Source organism: Xenopus tropicalis, chromosome 10 (genome assembly GCF_000004195.4).
Source record: "Xenopus tropicalis strain Nigerian chromosome 10, UCB_Xtro_10.0, whole genome shotgun sequence".
NCBI lineage: Eukaryota > Metazoa > Chordata > Amphibia > Anura > Pipidae > Xenopus > Xenopus tropicalis.
The window spans coordinates 36,154,901-36,171,374 of record NC_030686.2 but is presented as its reverse complement, the minus strand read 5'-3'; the positions used below and the strand labels follow the sequence as shown (position 1 = coordinate 36,171,374).

The following is a 16,474-nucleotide window of genomic DNA, read 5'->3' as shown; positions in this document are numbered from 1 at the left end:
TTATTACTTACTCCACCCCGTTTCCTGATATGAATATGACTGCTTGCTTTAGGTTGTAGTTCTTAGATTCTCCAGCATATCTACCAGAGAGCTTTAAGTGGTTATCATTGAAGGGACAAAATCATAGCTTTAATGTCTACTTACATTTTTCATATGACCTTATCCAGCAATGAGCATTGTGGTTCTTAATTTTCTTTCAGGCAAATATCGAACAGGGCAGATTTTTAGTCACCTGCCCATTTTGGCTGCACTTTGAAAAATCCAGGAACATTGTGGGGCACATTTATCAAAGCACGACAGGTCAGATTACAAAAAATTCGTATTTTTTCTAAAGTTTTGCATATTTTCTGTGATTTTTTCGTGATCATCAGAAATGATCGGATTTCATGATTCCGATTCGTAGCTTAGTGAATCTGGCCCTGTATGTGCATTCAACTATCTCCAGTTGAATGTATAGAAGTCCTGTCAGCCATGGATACAGATAGTTTAAAACTCCAGGAGCAGGGTGCCAGCAGGTCTAATTTCTTACCTCAGCTGTGTTCATAACACATGAAAGTAAATTATTAGCCTTAAGCCTTGAAGGATGAGGTAGAAGAAAATCTAATACAAAATAGGCAAAGGGAAAGTAAACATTTTTTATATTTCTGGGAGAATCCAAGCCTATATAACCTGGGTACTTTAAAGGAAAACTATACCCCTAGAATGAATTATTAACCAACAGATAATTTATATAATATTAAGTGGGCTATTAAATAATCTTACCAAACTGAAATATATACTGTATATATATACTAGAAAATTAGGAGCACACCCTGCAAACAAATAACCACCCTAGGTGCTGGCTAAAATAATCAATAAGAGAACAGAATGCCGCACACACAGGGACTTCAGAAAAAGCAAAAAGTGTTTATTAAAAAAGATCCAACGTTTCAAGCCCTAGCTGTGCTCTTCTTCAGGGACAGCACAAAACAAGGAACTTTCAATATAAAACAGCACAATATACATAGTTTACAAAAAAAGAACAGATCATAATCCCTATTTAATCCCATAGGGTGGAGGGATTTCAGTTTGTTAATCCACCAAACCTTAGGAACTGGTAACGTAGAATTCCCCAAATTCATAGCTGACCGATGCTGTGATTTCACCATCTGTGTGACCGCACAACAAGAACTGTAACAAGAAGTGTGAGCGTAAAAGGCAAACATTTGCCCATTAATTGGCTGATGTGACTAACATGTATGTGTGCCCTTGGCTTGTTTGTGTGCACTGTGAATTGTACAATGTCAGGGAGCAGTGCTTAGTACCTAAAATGGCAATTGGCACATAATTATAAAGATGGATATTTTCATGAAAATGGTTTATTTTGATCAAGCAGGGTTTTACATATGTTTTCTGTGATATATTTATATAGTGACCTACATTGCTCAGGGGTATAATTTTCCTTCAAAAACCCAAATAACCTTCAGGCTTGATCCACTACCCACAGATTTAGGCCACCCAGTCACCAGTCACACTGTTTGGAAGCTTGTAATCTAATGAGGCAGAAAACTGCAATAGTAAGACTTATGCCAGATGCGGCAGATTTTTGGCCTGAGGATTAATGCATGCCAAGAATCCACCCACTAACTCCAAAAAGCTTAATGATGTGCCTGCACCCAGGGCCATTGTGTTGACACGGTACAGGCACAAAGAGTGCATTTAGGCATGGGCCTGCATATTAAAGGCTGAATCCCCTCAGTGTGCACCCAGGCCCACACATATGACTCCAGGTGCAGGCACATTAACTTTATGGAGTGCGTAAGGTAGGATTCTTGGCCTGCATTTATCTGCAGACCAAGTATCCACCATGTGTGGCAGGAGCCTTTATTGTTGTAAAGTTGACTGAAATTTTTTGGAAATCACTCAAATCTGGGGTAATTGTGCACAGAACACTTTATCCCCTGCAGAAAATTTCGTCCACTGTTGATGATAAATTGTCTGGGAAAACCTTTGTGCCACCACAAATGTGTGGTAAAACACTGTTAAAACAGCAAATTTATTATTACAAAATTACAGATAGCTTACATCTTGGGAAAAATATTAATTACACTGCTCCCTAACAGAGCTTGGTTTACAAACAATTACAGTAAGTGCAGTATAAGTGACCCTTGGGTTGGCTGCTGGCTTTTGGGATTAGTAACTGACAAAGTAAAACTGCCGCTCAGGGACAGTGCATGTTACACTGCTATTAATCATGCCGCTGCCATATAATGTCTAAGGCCCTGCACTGACGTCATTGCGCGGCTCTGCTTCTGATTGGCCAATCCCTCACATACACCGGAGTAGAGCGCTCAGGCGCGGGATTGGTAACGTGCGCGCACCCTGCCTGCGCTCTGACGTCAGGAGAAGGAGGAAGTGAAGCGTTGTTCCATAATGGCGGCAGGGAGAGGGAAGCTGCGGTTCGGGATGTGAAGGAGAGCGGCTTTGCCTCGCTTCCTTGGCCTAGGTGCGTATATGGAATAGCGAGGCTTGATAACTTTAGTTTTAAACTGTATGTGAGCCTAAAAGCTGGCATTCTCCTGATAGGGTGAGCCAACCTAGTAGTGGCTGATAGGTTATAGTGAGCTGTCACCTGCATGTACATATCCATCCACTGTTACTCACAGCATGGAGGCTGGAAAAGCAAAGTGTCAATAACCCTAATATACTGCTAGGACCAACACGGAAATGGGTGTATCAGCAATACTGGCTTCTAGGATTATGCTCTCTGGGTATGGGAAATGCAGGGGATGTCAGTTTAGCCCTAACTGACATGGTAACCTTCTTATGGGCTAATGTTTCTATAGATCTGTAACCTTGTTATGAGCTAAGGGGGCCCAGCCTGAAGGCCAGTTAGGGGGAGATTTGGGGTGAGTGCTTATTTGTGCCCTGGGTACCCCTGGAACTATAGCAGGGTGACTGTTACCCCAATGTTTCTATATATCTGTAACCTTGTTATGAGCTAAGGGGGCCCAGCCTGAAGGCCAGTTAGGGGGGATTTGGGGTGAGTGCTTATTTGTGCCCTGGGTACCCCTGGAACTATTCTGAATGATTATAGAAGCAAGACATCACTCCGTCCAGTTGTTACTGATACCCTCCCACTTGCAGACAGGGTATTGTATGGGTGAAGATTGGTATTAAACAAATGGTTTGTAGGTTATAATTATGGTTACCAGAGTCATAAACAGAAAGTATTCACTTTCTCACATGTCCTTTATTCTGACTTTTTATTTTTCTGAAGGCCATTATGTTACAAAATAAGTATTCAAATATTTGGTTGAAAAACGTCCACATTTACTTGTTATCCCTTGGGTACCAGACTTAAGGTGGGGGGGAATTGATCAGTCAGCTGTAGGAAAACACTGCTGAAAACAAAATTGCTTGGTGAATTCCCCTACATTCTTAGTAACTGGACACACTGATTTATAGCCTGATTTAGAAATACTGGGTAATTACCTATACACCGATTAGGTATCTGTGCAGGTCACGGTATGTTATGCAAGTTGGATAAACACGTAAATTGGAGAGTGATTAAAACAAACAGGAATGGACTGTCAACATTACCTTGTTTGGACAGATTTCTTGGCACATTGAATATATTATTAGATGGCATCGTCTTTGAAAAGCCAAAGAACCCTGTACTAGATATTGCACAAAACATAACTTACAATTGTATGGGCTTTTTTCTTGGAGTGCATTAAACATGCTTTGTGGTCAAAGGCTTTGTGTCAGCACAACAATGATTTTTGCTTATTTCAGTCCTGTTGTATTAAACTCTGTGAACTGGGACATCGCACCAATGAATGAAATTCACTTTAAATAGAAGAAAATGGCAATTGTTTACTTGCTCAGCATTGCAACTTTTGTTCAGTGTGTGGTGTTAGGCATGTTCAAAGAATACAATCATACAAAGTTATTCCTTATTCTTGAAAACATGTATCATTTTTTGTAAACAAATTTTTTGTTGTGGGTGAAACTGGTATCATCCATAATGTAGCACTAACATATAATGCAGCACTGTACAGATATTTTACTTCATTCCCATCAGTCCCTGCCCCAGTGAAGCTTACAATCTAAGGTCCCTATCCCATTCCCATCAGTCCCTGCCCCAGTGGAGCTTACAATCTAAGGTCCCTATCACATTCCCATCAGTCTCTGCCCCAATGGAGCTTACAATCTAAGGTCCCTATCACATTCCCATCAGTCCCTGCCCCAGTGAGCTTACAATCTAAGGTCCCTATCACATTCCCATCAGTCCCTGCCCCAGTGAGCTTACAATCTAAGGCCCCTATCACATTCCCATCAGTCCCTGCCCCAGTGGAGCTTACAATCTAAGGTCCCTATCACATTCCCATCAGTCCCTGCCCCAGTGGCGCTTACAATCTAAGGTCCCTATCACATTCACACAAACTAATTAAACCTAGGACACCTACATTTTAAACCAGTGTAGGGGGTCTGCTGAAATGTACTTTGGTTTTGCAATGGTACACAACTGGATTGGTGGCATGAAAAGAGAAAGTTTATATAAGCTGAATATATTATATATATATATATACTTACTTCACAAACCTTCTTTTGCCTTTTACCTGATATTTATTAATAATTCACTTGTTAATGTTTGATAGGTAAGCTGGGAAATTCCATACATGTTACATATGCATTCTGGCATTTATAAGCAGCCTTACCATTTTCTTTTAAAGGACATATACTTTTAGTGAATTATCTTTCAAAAACCTATAAAATCAATCTATTATTTCTGGGTGCCGCTCTGTGGAATCGGTAATTGGTTTGGTGATTTTCACAGGTTACATTGTTACCTGTAATTACACTGTTGTTGGGGGTCTGAAGACACTATAATACTATTACTGCACAAATGCTGTCATACTGTGAATGTAAAAGTATCTGATAGTAGGGTCATGGTGCATTGAACTGGAGTAGTTCACGCTAGTGAGGAATATCCATTCCAAGGCAGCATGACTTACCAACACTCCTAGAACTCCATGGTTAAGTGTGGCACAGCCCAGTGGTAATGCTGGACTTATGGGTAAAAGGTGATATAACAACATACATTTTTTCATTTCTTTTTTAAATGCACAATTGCTTGATGACAATTAAGATGGCCATACACAGACAGATATAAACTGCTGATTCGGCCCGTTCTGACTAACTCCGCAACTTACCTACCAATATGGGCCATACCAAACTTCCTTCCTGACAGATATCTGTCACATTTGAAAATCCCCTTGGTTGAGGACCAGCATTGATGTAGTCCTCTCCCAAGGGCCCTGCATAGGCTTCTATCGTGGTCTAATTCAGTGATCTCCAACCAGTGGCTCGGGGGCAACATGTTGCTCACCAACCTCTTGGATGTTGCTCTCAGTGCCCCCAAACCAGGTAGTTATTTTGAATTCCTGACTTGGGGGCAAGTTTTGGTTGAATAAAAACAAGATTTCCTACCAAATAAAGCCCCCTGTAAGCTGATAGTGTGCATAGAGGCTGCCTAATAGCCAATCTTAGCCCTTATTTGGCTCCTCCATGAACTTTTATGGTGCTTGTGTTGCTCTCCAAGTCTTTTTACATTTGACTGTGGCTCACGAGTAAGAAAGGTTGGGGACCCCTGGTCTATTTGTAACGTGTATGGCCACCGTGAGTGCCTAGACACTTATGGTGGCCATACACGTTACAATTAAGATTGGTCGTTCAGAACTGAATCATCAGATATGTAGGTAGAAACAAAAAAATTGTACTCCTATCTGATGATTAAGTGCTAAACGCTTGCCTTTGTTCGGGCGCCTTCAAAGGGACTCGATTAAAATTTTCTATCCCGCTTGGTTGTCAAGATGACTGATATCCAAGGCCTTTGCCGATATATCGGTTCCGTATATGATGGAGTTTAACAGCAGGGCAAATTCTCTATTCTCATGTGACTTTCTTTCTTTTTTCCTGAGTAATGATGAGCAAATCTGTCCGGTTTTGCTTCACCAAAAAATTCTTGAAACTATAAAAAGATTTGCGAAACGGCAAAATGCATAAAATGACACACGTCTAAAAAAAAATTGTAGAATGTAATTTTTTTTGGGAGCGCAAAATTTCGCTCATCATTACTTCTGAGGATTTTTGGGCCCTGGCCGTAGCAGTATATTGTTAACAATTGGCCAGAAAGTAAAAAAAATATATATTTTTGTACTTAACCCACACATTATTCTTCAACCATGATAAAAAATAAAAAAAAACTGGCTGCTCGCCCTCGCAGCAGATCTTATCTTACATATTGGGGGCTGTGGGGTGGTATGTGGTTGGCTGGAAAACATTTTAGATTAAAATTGCTTCCAGGGTGAGAACGGGGAAAGACTGCTGTGTCATCTTGCAGAAAACGTAAATTGAAAGCTTTGAAGGCATCTTATCCTCAGTAAGGTTTGTATTTGTAGGTTAATATGTGTAATGTTTTGTAAAGCAAACATTTATCTCATGAGCCAATAGTCCTATGTTAGTCTAGCCATCTCTTTATAACAGAGCATTCTGTCACAGTGGCACAGATCCTATCTGATCCCCATTGTAAGCAGCAGTCCTGCCCTGCTTTATGGCTGAGATTCTAGCTATCTGTATAACAGAGCATTCTGTCACAGTGGCACAGATCCTATCTGATACCCACTGTAAGCAGCAGTCCTGCCCTGCTTTATGGCTGAGATTCTAGCTATCTGTATAACAGAGCATTCTGTCACAGTGGCACAGATCCTATCTGATCCCCATTGTAAGCAGCAGTCCTGTCCTGCTTTATGGCTGAGATTCTAACTATCTGTATAACAGAGCATTCTGTCACAGTGGCACAGATCCTATCTGATCCCCATTGTAAGCAGCAGTCCTGCCCTGCTTTATGGCTGAGATTCTAGCTATCTGTATAACAGAGCATTCTGTCACAGTGGCACAGATCCTATCTGATACCCATTGTAAGCAGCAGTCCTGCCCTGCTTTATGGCTGAGATTCTAGCTATCTGTATAACAGAGCATTCTGTCACAGTGGCACAGATCCTATCTGATCCCCATTGTAAGCAGCAGTCCTGCCCTGCTTTATGGCTGAGATTCTAGCTCTCTGTATAACAAAGCATTCTGTCACAGTGGCACAGATCCTATCTGATCCCCATTGTAAGCAGCAGTCCTGCCCTGCTTTATGGCTGAGATTCTAGCTATCTGTATAACAGAGCATTCTGTCACAGTGGCACAGATCCTATCTGATCCCCATTCTTCCCTGTCTTATGACAAGATTTGCACCCAGGCCCATGGGGCTACAGTCGAACTTAGGAGCCCAAGTGCTATAAGGTGGCTTTGCTTAACACTGCACCACTTTGTCTGCATGGCCTGTATGGGCAGAATTTTAGCTGTACATCAGTACTTCTGTTTCAGTGATCCAAATAGGTTGTGCTTGTACCTGACCATTATGCACTATATAGTATGACTGTTGTGAAAGGGGATTTTTATTTTGAAATCTTGCTTTCTTGGTGCTTTCTCTGTGCAAGGTAGCTGCTTCCTTTCAGTTATGTGATTCTGACTTTAGAACATGGAATGAGTCAGATCTGATACAGATTCTGAAAAGCACAGAGTTACTATTGTTCGTGCCTCTGCAATCTGCAGAACCTTTATTATTATGTAAGTGAATATAAATGATTATACAGTGTCTTATGTAAAACTGCAAACTGACATTGGAGATGCTAGCCCTGTATTCCCTGGAGTCTGAAAAAGGCGCTATGACTTGGGGAAGTTTGGATCAATACCCGGTTACTCCTGTATTGATTTATGGCAACCTCTGAGGCAACAGAAAGCCCAGCTCTGTGAAGTAAATAAACTGTGAGAGCTGTTCCTTTAGCAGATAGAATCTTAGGGTTTTTCCTATCAAAGGTGTGTCCTGTTGCACTAGAAACCTCCCTGCCACGCAGGCTGTGCCACTGTTACATGAAGCAGGATCAGTCCATAGCTTGATTTTGTGGTGGCTGCAGTTTAATGGCACTAAAATCCTCTTCTTAGTAGAGAAATATTCCAGTTTTTGTGCCGGGCACAATCTGGTGATGCAGGAAGGAAGTGCTGCTTTTCTCACCTCCTACCTCACAGGCAGACAAGCAGATTTTTCAGCGCGGAGGAACTGCAGTCCACAGATTATATTCACTGTCGATGGCCTCACTGGTAGCAAGACTGAAATGAACTTACTCAGGATGTATCTCTAAACACCCCTGCAATTTACATTCATTTTTAGCGATATCTACAGTTTTAGACTGTTATCAGACTTTTGAGTCAGCAACTAAAGAGTTGAGTAAATATTGAAAGTGCATAGGCCGAGGGGGTGTAGGGCAGCACCATAGCATATCCGGGTAGGAGCTTCTTGTACACACAGCTGAAGGTATAGCAAGATAGGTCAAGCTCTAAATATGAATGAACCACTTTACCAAGAAATTGTCGTCATAAATGTACTATTTGCACACCAATGCAGTGATGAAACTGCAGCATTATTTAAGGATGTGGTTGAAGGTACACAGCAGGCCAAAAAAAAATTTCCATTCATATATATTTTTTTGTTCTAGAAATAGGGGGGAATCCCCAATACCGTAGCAGAAAGCACAAAATGTTCCAAAATATTTCAGAATCTCATATTGCACAACTGATTTGTAATTTAAACTGCCTTTTGCCCCCCCCATCGGCCTGCATTTACTGCACTGAATGCATGAAGAAAAAGATGTATCCTACAGTATGGAACCCGTTATCCGGAAACCCATTATCCAAATCCAAATTATGGAAAGGCTGTTTCCCATAGACTCCATTATAAGCAAATTTTGATTTTTGAAAATGATTTCCTTTTCCTCTGTAATAATAAAACAGTACCTGTGCTTGATCCCAACTAAGATATAATTACCCCTTATTGGGGGCAGAACAGCCCTATTGGGTTTATTTAATGGTTAAATGATTCCCTTTTCTCTGTAATAATAAAACAGTACCTGTACTTGATCCCAACTAAGATATAATTACCCCTTATTGGGGGCAGAACAGCCCTATTGGGTTTATTTAATGGTTAAATGATTCCCTTTTCTCTGTAATAATAAAACAGTACCTGTACTTGATCCCAACTAAGATATAATTACCCCTTATTGGGGGCAGAACAGTCCTATTGGGTTTATTTAATGGTTAAATGATTCCCTTTTCTCTGTAATAATAAAACAGTACCTGTACTTGATCCCAACTAAGATATAATTACCCCTTATTGGGGGCAGAACAGCCCTATTGGGTTTATTTAATGGTTAAATGATTCCCTTTTCTCTGTAATAATAAAACAGTACCTGTACTTGATCCCAACTAAGATATAATTACCCCTTATTGGGGGCAGAACAATCCTATTGGGTTTATTTAATGGTTAAATGATTCCCTTTTCTCTGTAATAATAAAACAGTACCTGCACTTGATCCCAACTAAGATATAATTACCCCTTATTGGGGCAGAACAGCCCTATTGGGTTTATTTAATGGTTAAATGATTCCCTTTTCTCTGTAATAATAAAACAGTACCTGTACTTGATCCCAACTAAGATATAATTACCCCTTATTGGGGGCAGAACAGCCCTATTGGGTTTATTCAATATTTACATGATTTTTAGCAGACTTTAGGTTTAGAGATCCAAATTACAGAAAGATCCCTTATCCGAGCATTCTGGATAATAGGTCCCATACCTGTATTATGTTTCAGTATGCAGTTGTGTGTGTTTACCAGTTTGAATTTTTGTTTTGTTTGAGTGGGGAGCAATATAAGGCAAATATCTACTTGTTTGGCAACCTGGCTTAATGATTGGCTATTCAGGTCTATGGCCATCTTTACTGTAGATTGGGAGTGGGAGGGTCTTTGACTTTCCATGTCACTCCCAATGTATTATGTACTGCCATAAAATTGAATAAAAGGTTATATGTATTTTGCTGCAATGTTTCAAAGGACTAAACTAAAGGTAGCTTGGTTACCAAATATCTCATTTTCGTTTTCTATTTCATTTTTCAGCCTTGGCAAGATGACGAATTGCGGTTTCAACCACTTAATTCCTCATCCCATCAAAAATCCTTGGAAGAGATGAGGCGACTACCCTAGCTGCCGGGAGGGGGAAGTAAAATTGCATTTCAATGGATACAAAGTACAAGGAAGATCTCTTTAGAAAATATGTACAGTACCACGAGGCCAAATTGGATGCATCTGACAACAAGCAGCGGACGGTCAGCGACGAGTATCTTCGAACAGCGGCATCAGCCTTTCTCAGCCTACCTAAAGTCGATCCACTTTATCGATTCCGGCTAATCAAATTCTATGAAGTTTGTGAGAATTCCCTAAAATCCCTGGTGACTTCGAACCTACGTTCTCTGCACAATGCAGCCGCCATGCTTGAGACAATTGGGATTAACCTCTTCCTGTATCCCTGGAAAAAAGAGTATAAAAGCATAAAGGTGAGCCATATGTATAATATACCAATATATGCTATAGAGAGAGAATATAGATATAGAAAGGTAATTGCAGCAAGTGCATTCCCCAGAAAAGATACTGACCTGGTTCTACCTCCGAGATTGTCCAGAAAGAAATATGGACATATATATAAAATATATTATATAAAATACCCCCTCCTCCAACATTTTTGTTAGGCATATATAAATGAAGGTTGCCATTCAAATCATCAGATATTTGGGGGGGGGGGGGGGCTACTGGTCAGATCTAATTGCTGATTGGTTGCTATGAGCAGCAACCTTCTCTGCCACACCCCATGAAATGAATCACTTTTCTAACATGGTGTTCTGGTCAGTCAAAGCTGATAAAGGGCTTATCTGTAATAATTTGTTTTATACTTAAAGTTGCTCCGTGTCTCTATTTCTTGTAATCTGAACATGAAAGTTAAATTCTACTTCCTGTCCATAGGAACACAATCAAAACAACTCATCAGTCCAATAAGATTTCATCTTTATAAACAAACTCCCCCCCCAGCTGCATCTTGTTTGCCTGGGACAGAGAGCTTCTCTCAGTTTTTACCTTGCTCATAGGGGCAGGAGGTAGAATGTATTTCTTACTTTTTACCTAGTGTTTTAATTATGTTCAGTGCAACCTCCTATTTATTAAGCTTAATTTTTAAAAAGGGGTATACTCTGATTTTAAATGGGATGTATAGGTTTTTTTTTTGGATCCTGGATGTGGTGAAAGTAATCCAGACATTGGGGTTTTATCTTTAATGGACTCAGACTGTGGTGCGTTTCTGTTGCAGCTCTGTGAAAACTAATTTTAATGGTCCGTATCCATAAACTCATTTTGGTTAAATACTGAACCAAATCTAAGTCCATGGGGATTTGAGTAAAATCACGTAAAATCACTTTCATTTGTTCATTGCTGATAAATACTGCTACAGCTGTATGTTAGCTTACATCTAATCGTGGCGTTTCTTTTCTCTTTATTTCCACAGACCTACACAGGGCCATTTGTATATTTTGTAAGAGCTGCACTGACTGACGATGACATCAGGCACATTTTGCATAATATGGGTTATATCCAAGAGCTTGGAACGGTATACAGGCTGAAAGACCATGTGGACACAACGCAAGTTAAGAGAGTTGCCTTTGAACTTTTCTTGGCCAGGGTAGAATGTGAACTGCTTCTAGAAATCTACTTGCAAGTCAAGGACAGGGGCTACCTAGAGGTTGATGTCGTCAATGAGAGAAGGAGCAGCAATGAGGATGTCAGGGGTTGCACGGACGAAATGAAGAGGAGGGCCGAGTGTAAGGAAACCTCTATCGCAAGGATCCTTCTTCAGAAATCTGCCAGCGAGCGAGCCCCTTCAAAAGACTACTTCAAACCGAAGGTGACCAAACCATCGAAATCTGTCGACACGTATGATAACTATTGGGACAGTAAAAACAAGCCGCCTCTCATGCCATCTTTAAGTCTGAGGAAAGAGCCAATTCTAGTGGATGCGGACGACGATCTCAAAGATGAAATCATACGGCCTTCGCCATCTTTACTGACCATGTCGAGCTCTCCGCATGGTTGCTCCGACGAGTTTTTAAATCTTTCCTCCAACCCTAACGGAGTCTTACGAACAAACCAGACGTATGGTTATTACCCTTCGGAAGATGAAGTAGATTTATACACAGACCCAGACACTAGAATGCTAAATATTAAGAGGCAGGACTTTGCCAAACCTGATGTGTGGCTATTGAAAAACGAAATGAATCCACTATATCACAAGCGTTCGCATTTAGCCAAAGAGACCGCTTTCATGAAGTGCCAAAGCTGCGGAGTATCGTGTGGTGGCCCTGTGTGCCAAAAGTGTGATAATGTGCTCATCTTTAGACCGGATGTCCCATCACACAAGCAAAGTAGCCTGTCCATTAAAACCACGGGTCAAAATGACAGTTACTCTTCCGGGCCCGTCCTGCGCGAGAAGTCTTCATACGGCTTATCATCCCAAGAGAGGGCTTCTCAGCAAAATCCAAAAATGAAGCCTTCGTCCACTCTGCGCTGTGGGTTTTGCAACAGGCAGGGGGCCTCCAACACTTGCACAGTCTGCTCCAAAGTCTCGTGCAACAATTGCATCACTGCTTACTGTCGGGAATATTGCTGCCGGAAAAGCGATTTTCACAAGTTTGCACCCAACAATCAGCTGAACTATAAGTCATCCCAACTGCCCCATCTTGTTTTAAGATAGACTTTGCAACCTTTTGCTGAATAAGGGCTAACTGGACTTGCCAAGCCTCTGGAACAGGAATACACTGGACTTGTCTGTTCAGGGAGGAGAAATCAGTGTTTTGTTTTTTTGTGTTTTTAGTTTTGGTGATGTCGGAAATACTGTGGATAATTCTGGTTCTCGCTGCTACAATTTGGTGCAATAAAATCCTTTGTGGTTTTGCTGTAAATCTTAAGTGCATTTCCAGAAGGAACCAAATTAATGAGAGCATTTTCCTGAAAAAAAAAATCTAAAATGAAAAAAAAAAAAGTATGGTTACGCTTGGTATTGTTCATGTACTTTTTTTTTTTTGTCTCACCTTCAGCCGTTTGCTGTAGGCCTCTACTCTTGTTAAGCACTTGGAGATTTGCCATTAAGATGCCAACGTTTTGTCACACTTGCCTATTTAAACCCATCTACCCTAAGATTTCCACAAATATTTAGGCAGAAAATCAAGATTCATTCCTTAATGACCATAATCAGGTTTTCTTAGTTAACTGGTATCTGGTTTTGCATGCAAAAAATAACCTGCAAGTCGGGTAATTAGGTGGTGGTTATTCAGGCCATTAATTTGGAAGTTGTAGCCTGTTCCTGTATTTAGTGTTTCCTATGTATATAGGGCTTAAAGCTCTTTGATTGGTCTATAAATCAGCGCTGTATTTTTGGCCCACAGCCCTACCAGAATTGTTAGTGGCAAGAATATCTGGATATTTTCAGGCTGCTGACTGAATTGTTTGGATCATTTCTTTGTTTTTTTTCATGAAGTTATGATCTGTGTGTGATGAGTGGGAATTTGCTGAGTGCGCCTGATGTTTGAGCCCAGCTAGGTGCCATAAGCACGGCTCAGCACCCTATGCCATGTAGGTGAGCACAGCTCTGCAGGGTGGCATGATAATTGTACTGTGCATGGTATAGCTTATGTGTGACTGTTCTGGGTCTTTTAAGGGGCAGTATATATATCTGTATGCCAGTATAGCGTGTTCATAAAAAATGTTCTAATTTTAAATTAGCCTCATTTGTTCTCGTTTATCCTGTTGCACTTTCATACCCATATAAGGGAAATATGAATATATGAACATATGAAGTCATCCTGAAGCCGATGGTTCTTTATTACACAATCTTATTTATTGCCCATCAGTCTTTGCAATGAGCGGAAGCCTCAGTGACTGAGGGCATAGTCTGGCATCATTTTGGGCACAGCCTGCTATCATTGATGATGTGGTCAGCCAAAACCTTTCATTTTAAAGAGGCAGTAAACCACCTTTTCTAAAATGACCTATAGTAGGGAGGGCCAAAGTCATGCAGAGCCTCACATGTTATCATGGGAGTACGCAGTAGGGGATGATGGGGGGCATAAATGTTAGCCAGTGGTTGCTGGGAATCAATACAGCAGTTCTGCAGGTTATACACAGTACTGACAATATAAGCCATAACTGTCCTGTCACGTTTTATGACAGATATCAAATACACTCTGGCAGGCTTTACTTTATAGCCTGGAACCATTTCACTATACAATATGTAAGCGCTTATTGACACATTCTTTCTGTGCCCATACACAGGCAGATATTGGGTCTTTCCTGGCTAATTATGCAGCCCATTGGCCTGTGTATGGGACCACTTCATCTTTTGATATCTGATGAGGCTCCAGGAATTGATGGGGCCAGATGAAATGGCTTATTGGCCAAGGATGGCATCAGTTCTTATATGCAGTCATTTCACTGTCTCGCTTATATATCAATGGCCGCCGAATGATAAGGCTTGTTCCCTAAATCTGTATATGTGTTTTGTGCCTGAATATATTCCTCCTGCCCGCTGTGTGGCACAAAATGGGCAAATCCATGACTTTGGGGGTATTGCATACAAAGTCAGCTTTGCTGGGTTCTTTTCTACTGACCCAAAGCAGGAAAAGGCACCAATAGTCGCTATTGGCCACATCCCATTCAAGTCAATGGAAAGCATTGTGACCGTTTTGGGTGCGTTTTCAACCGTGTGAAAGTCACGCGTCTGGGCCATGAGCCTTATAAGTTTATACCGGTGTTTCTGGGTTTTTATTTTAATTATGAGACCCTGGAGTTTCACTTTGCAGACGACCCTCATTTTTGGAGACTGAAATCCCTAAACCTTAAGTCATTTTGTGTCTTGAATGCCCCGACCCAAGCGCTCAGCTGCTCCGCCACAGTCTGCACCTCTTCCTTTGTGCATAGTACCCCGCAATGTGAATCTCAGAGAAGCAATATATGTATCACCGTGTGAGAGGGTGGGACTGTTCTAATTACTGCAGTTTGAAATGACTATAATGTGGCTCGTGCCCGGGCAGCTAACTGGGGGTTGTGTAAGTGCCATTTTCCTGGTATTCAAGCTTTCACCATGATGTTACACTATCGCATATTAATGTTATGACGTTGCGAAGCTTGAGCGCAAATGATGGACCCTTACGGAGCACATAATCCTTAATGCACACTTTCGATATTGGCTCTTTCTCACGTTGCATTGGCAGCTCTGGAGAGGCATTTTGCTGTTTCTTTAATAAATGTAGATAATATGTATATAAATAGTGGAGAAGGAAAACAAATATATAAATGTACAGTGATCATTTTGGTGTTCTTTTAATCATTTTTTTTTTTTTCTGATGTATTGCCTGTATGCTGGTCCACTATTTACATTCTGGTTTTGCGAGTCCTATATCCATCTATAGGTAATTAACAGCACTACAGTAATCCGAAATACTCCGTAATGCCACGTAACCTGTACAGTAACCTTGGAGGGACCCTGTTTTGCTTGAGATAGGGAGTCCCTTGTACATAGCCATCTATAATAGTAGTACAAACTGTGTTGACTTCTGAGTGACAATAACATGCTATTTTTTTTGTGTATATTTTGATGTATGAGGTTGCTGTGTCAACAGATCAAACAACAAAGTCTAAAATATAAACTTATTTCAAGCCTGTGTGTTCTGCCTTTGCTTCTCATTTGCTTTAAATGACCCCTAAACTGTGCCATGTTCTTACATGGGGGGTGGGCTGGAGTTGGGTATTTCCTGCTACTTCATTTTTACTACAGGGATTCTACATATACACCCTTAACGTCTCATTTATAGGATGAGAATATCCAGTTACAGCTCTAACCCAACATGGCCGCAAGGTGCCACATATAAAGTGCTGCCTAGTGATGGGGCAAATGGCTAACAACTGGGCAACCCTGGAAACTAGTGGTTTTCCTATTTGGTCACTAGAGGGCGATCACAGCCAAGTGTTTGTATCAGGACTGAATTCAAGTTGCATCATGTGATCTTTACATGAACCTTTATAAGGCCTGCACTTTTATGTTCGCCCCAATAACTCTTTGGCTCATAGGCCACAGGTCATGATTTGTCAGATACCATTAAAGTGCAACTTAGCCGGGCCGTCCTTTAGTGATAAGTGACACATTAACCATACATTATACAGTAAATTGGCACCTGTCATAATTCAAGTTTTAAATTGCTCTAATATGGGGAAGCAATATAGCTTTGGATACCCTTTAAAGTACTGGGACAAGGAAATCTTTTAATGGAACGGCATTGATCTGATCGGTTAGATGAAACACGCCTTTGTCAGCTCATCCGTCTGCAAACCCAGCCATGAGCTAGCTGCCTTAGGCTACCAGCAAAGGGAGGGTAATATGCAATAAACAGGGGCACTACTAGAGATGTTACTTGTATGTCCTGGCTGAAAGGATACCAAGGCCTTGTAAAAT

General features: G+C 40.9%; 1 protein-coding gene across 1 annotated transcript; it reads left to right on the top strand.

The window, feature by feature from the left end:
- The first annotated feature begins 2,323 nt into the window (after positions 1-2,323).
- Positions 2,324-15,686, top strand: spata2 (spermatogenesis associated 2). Its single transcript, XM_002933154.5, has 3 exons — positions 2,324-2,485; positions 10,045-10,481; positions 11,480-15,686. Exons 2-3 carry the CDS (start codon positions 10,164-10,166, stop codon positions 12,719-12,721), a joined length of 1,560 nt encoding a protein of 519 aa, XP_002933200.1. The 5' UTR covers positions 2,324-2,485; positions 10,045-10,163; the 3' UTR covers positions 12,722-15,686.
- Positions 15,687-16,474: the final 788 nt, after the last annotated feature.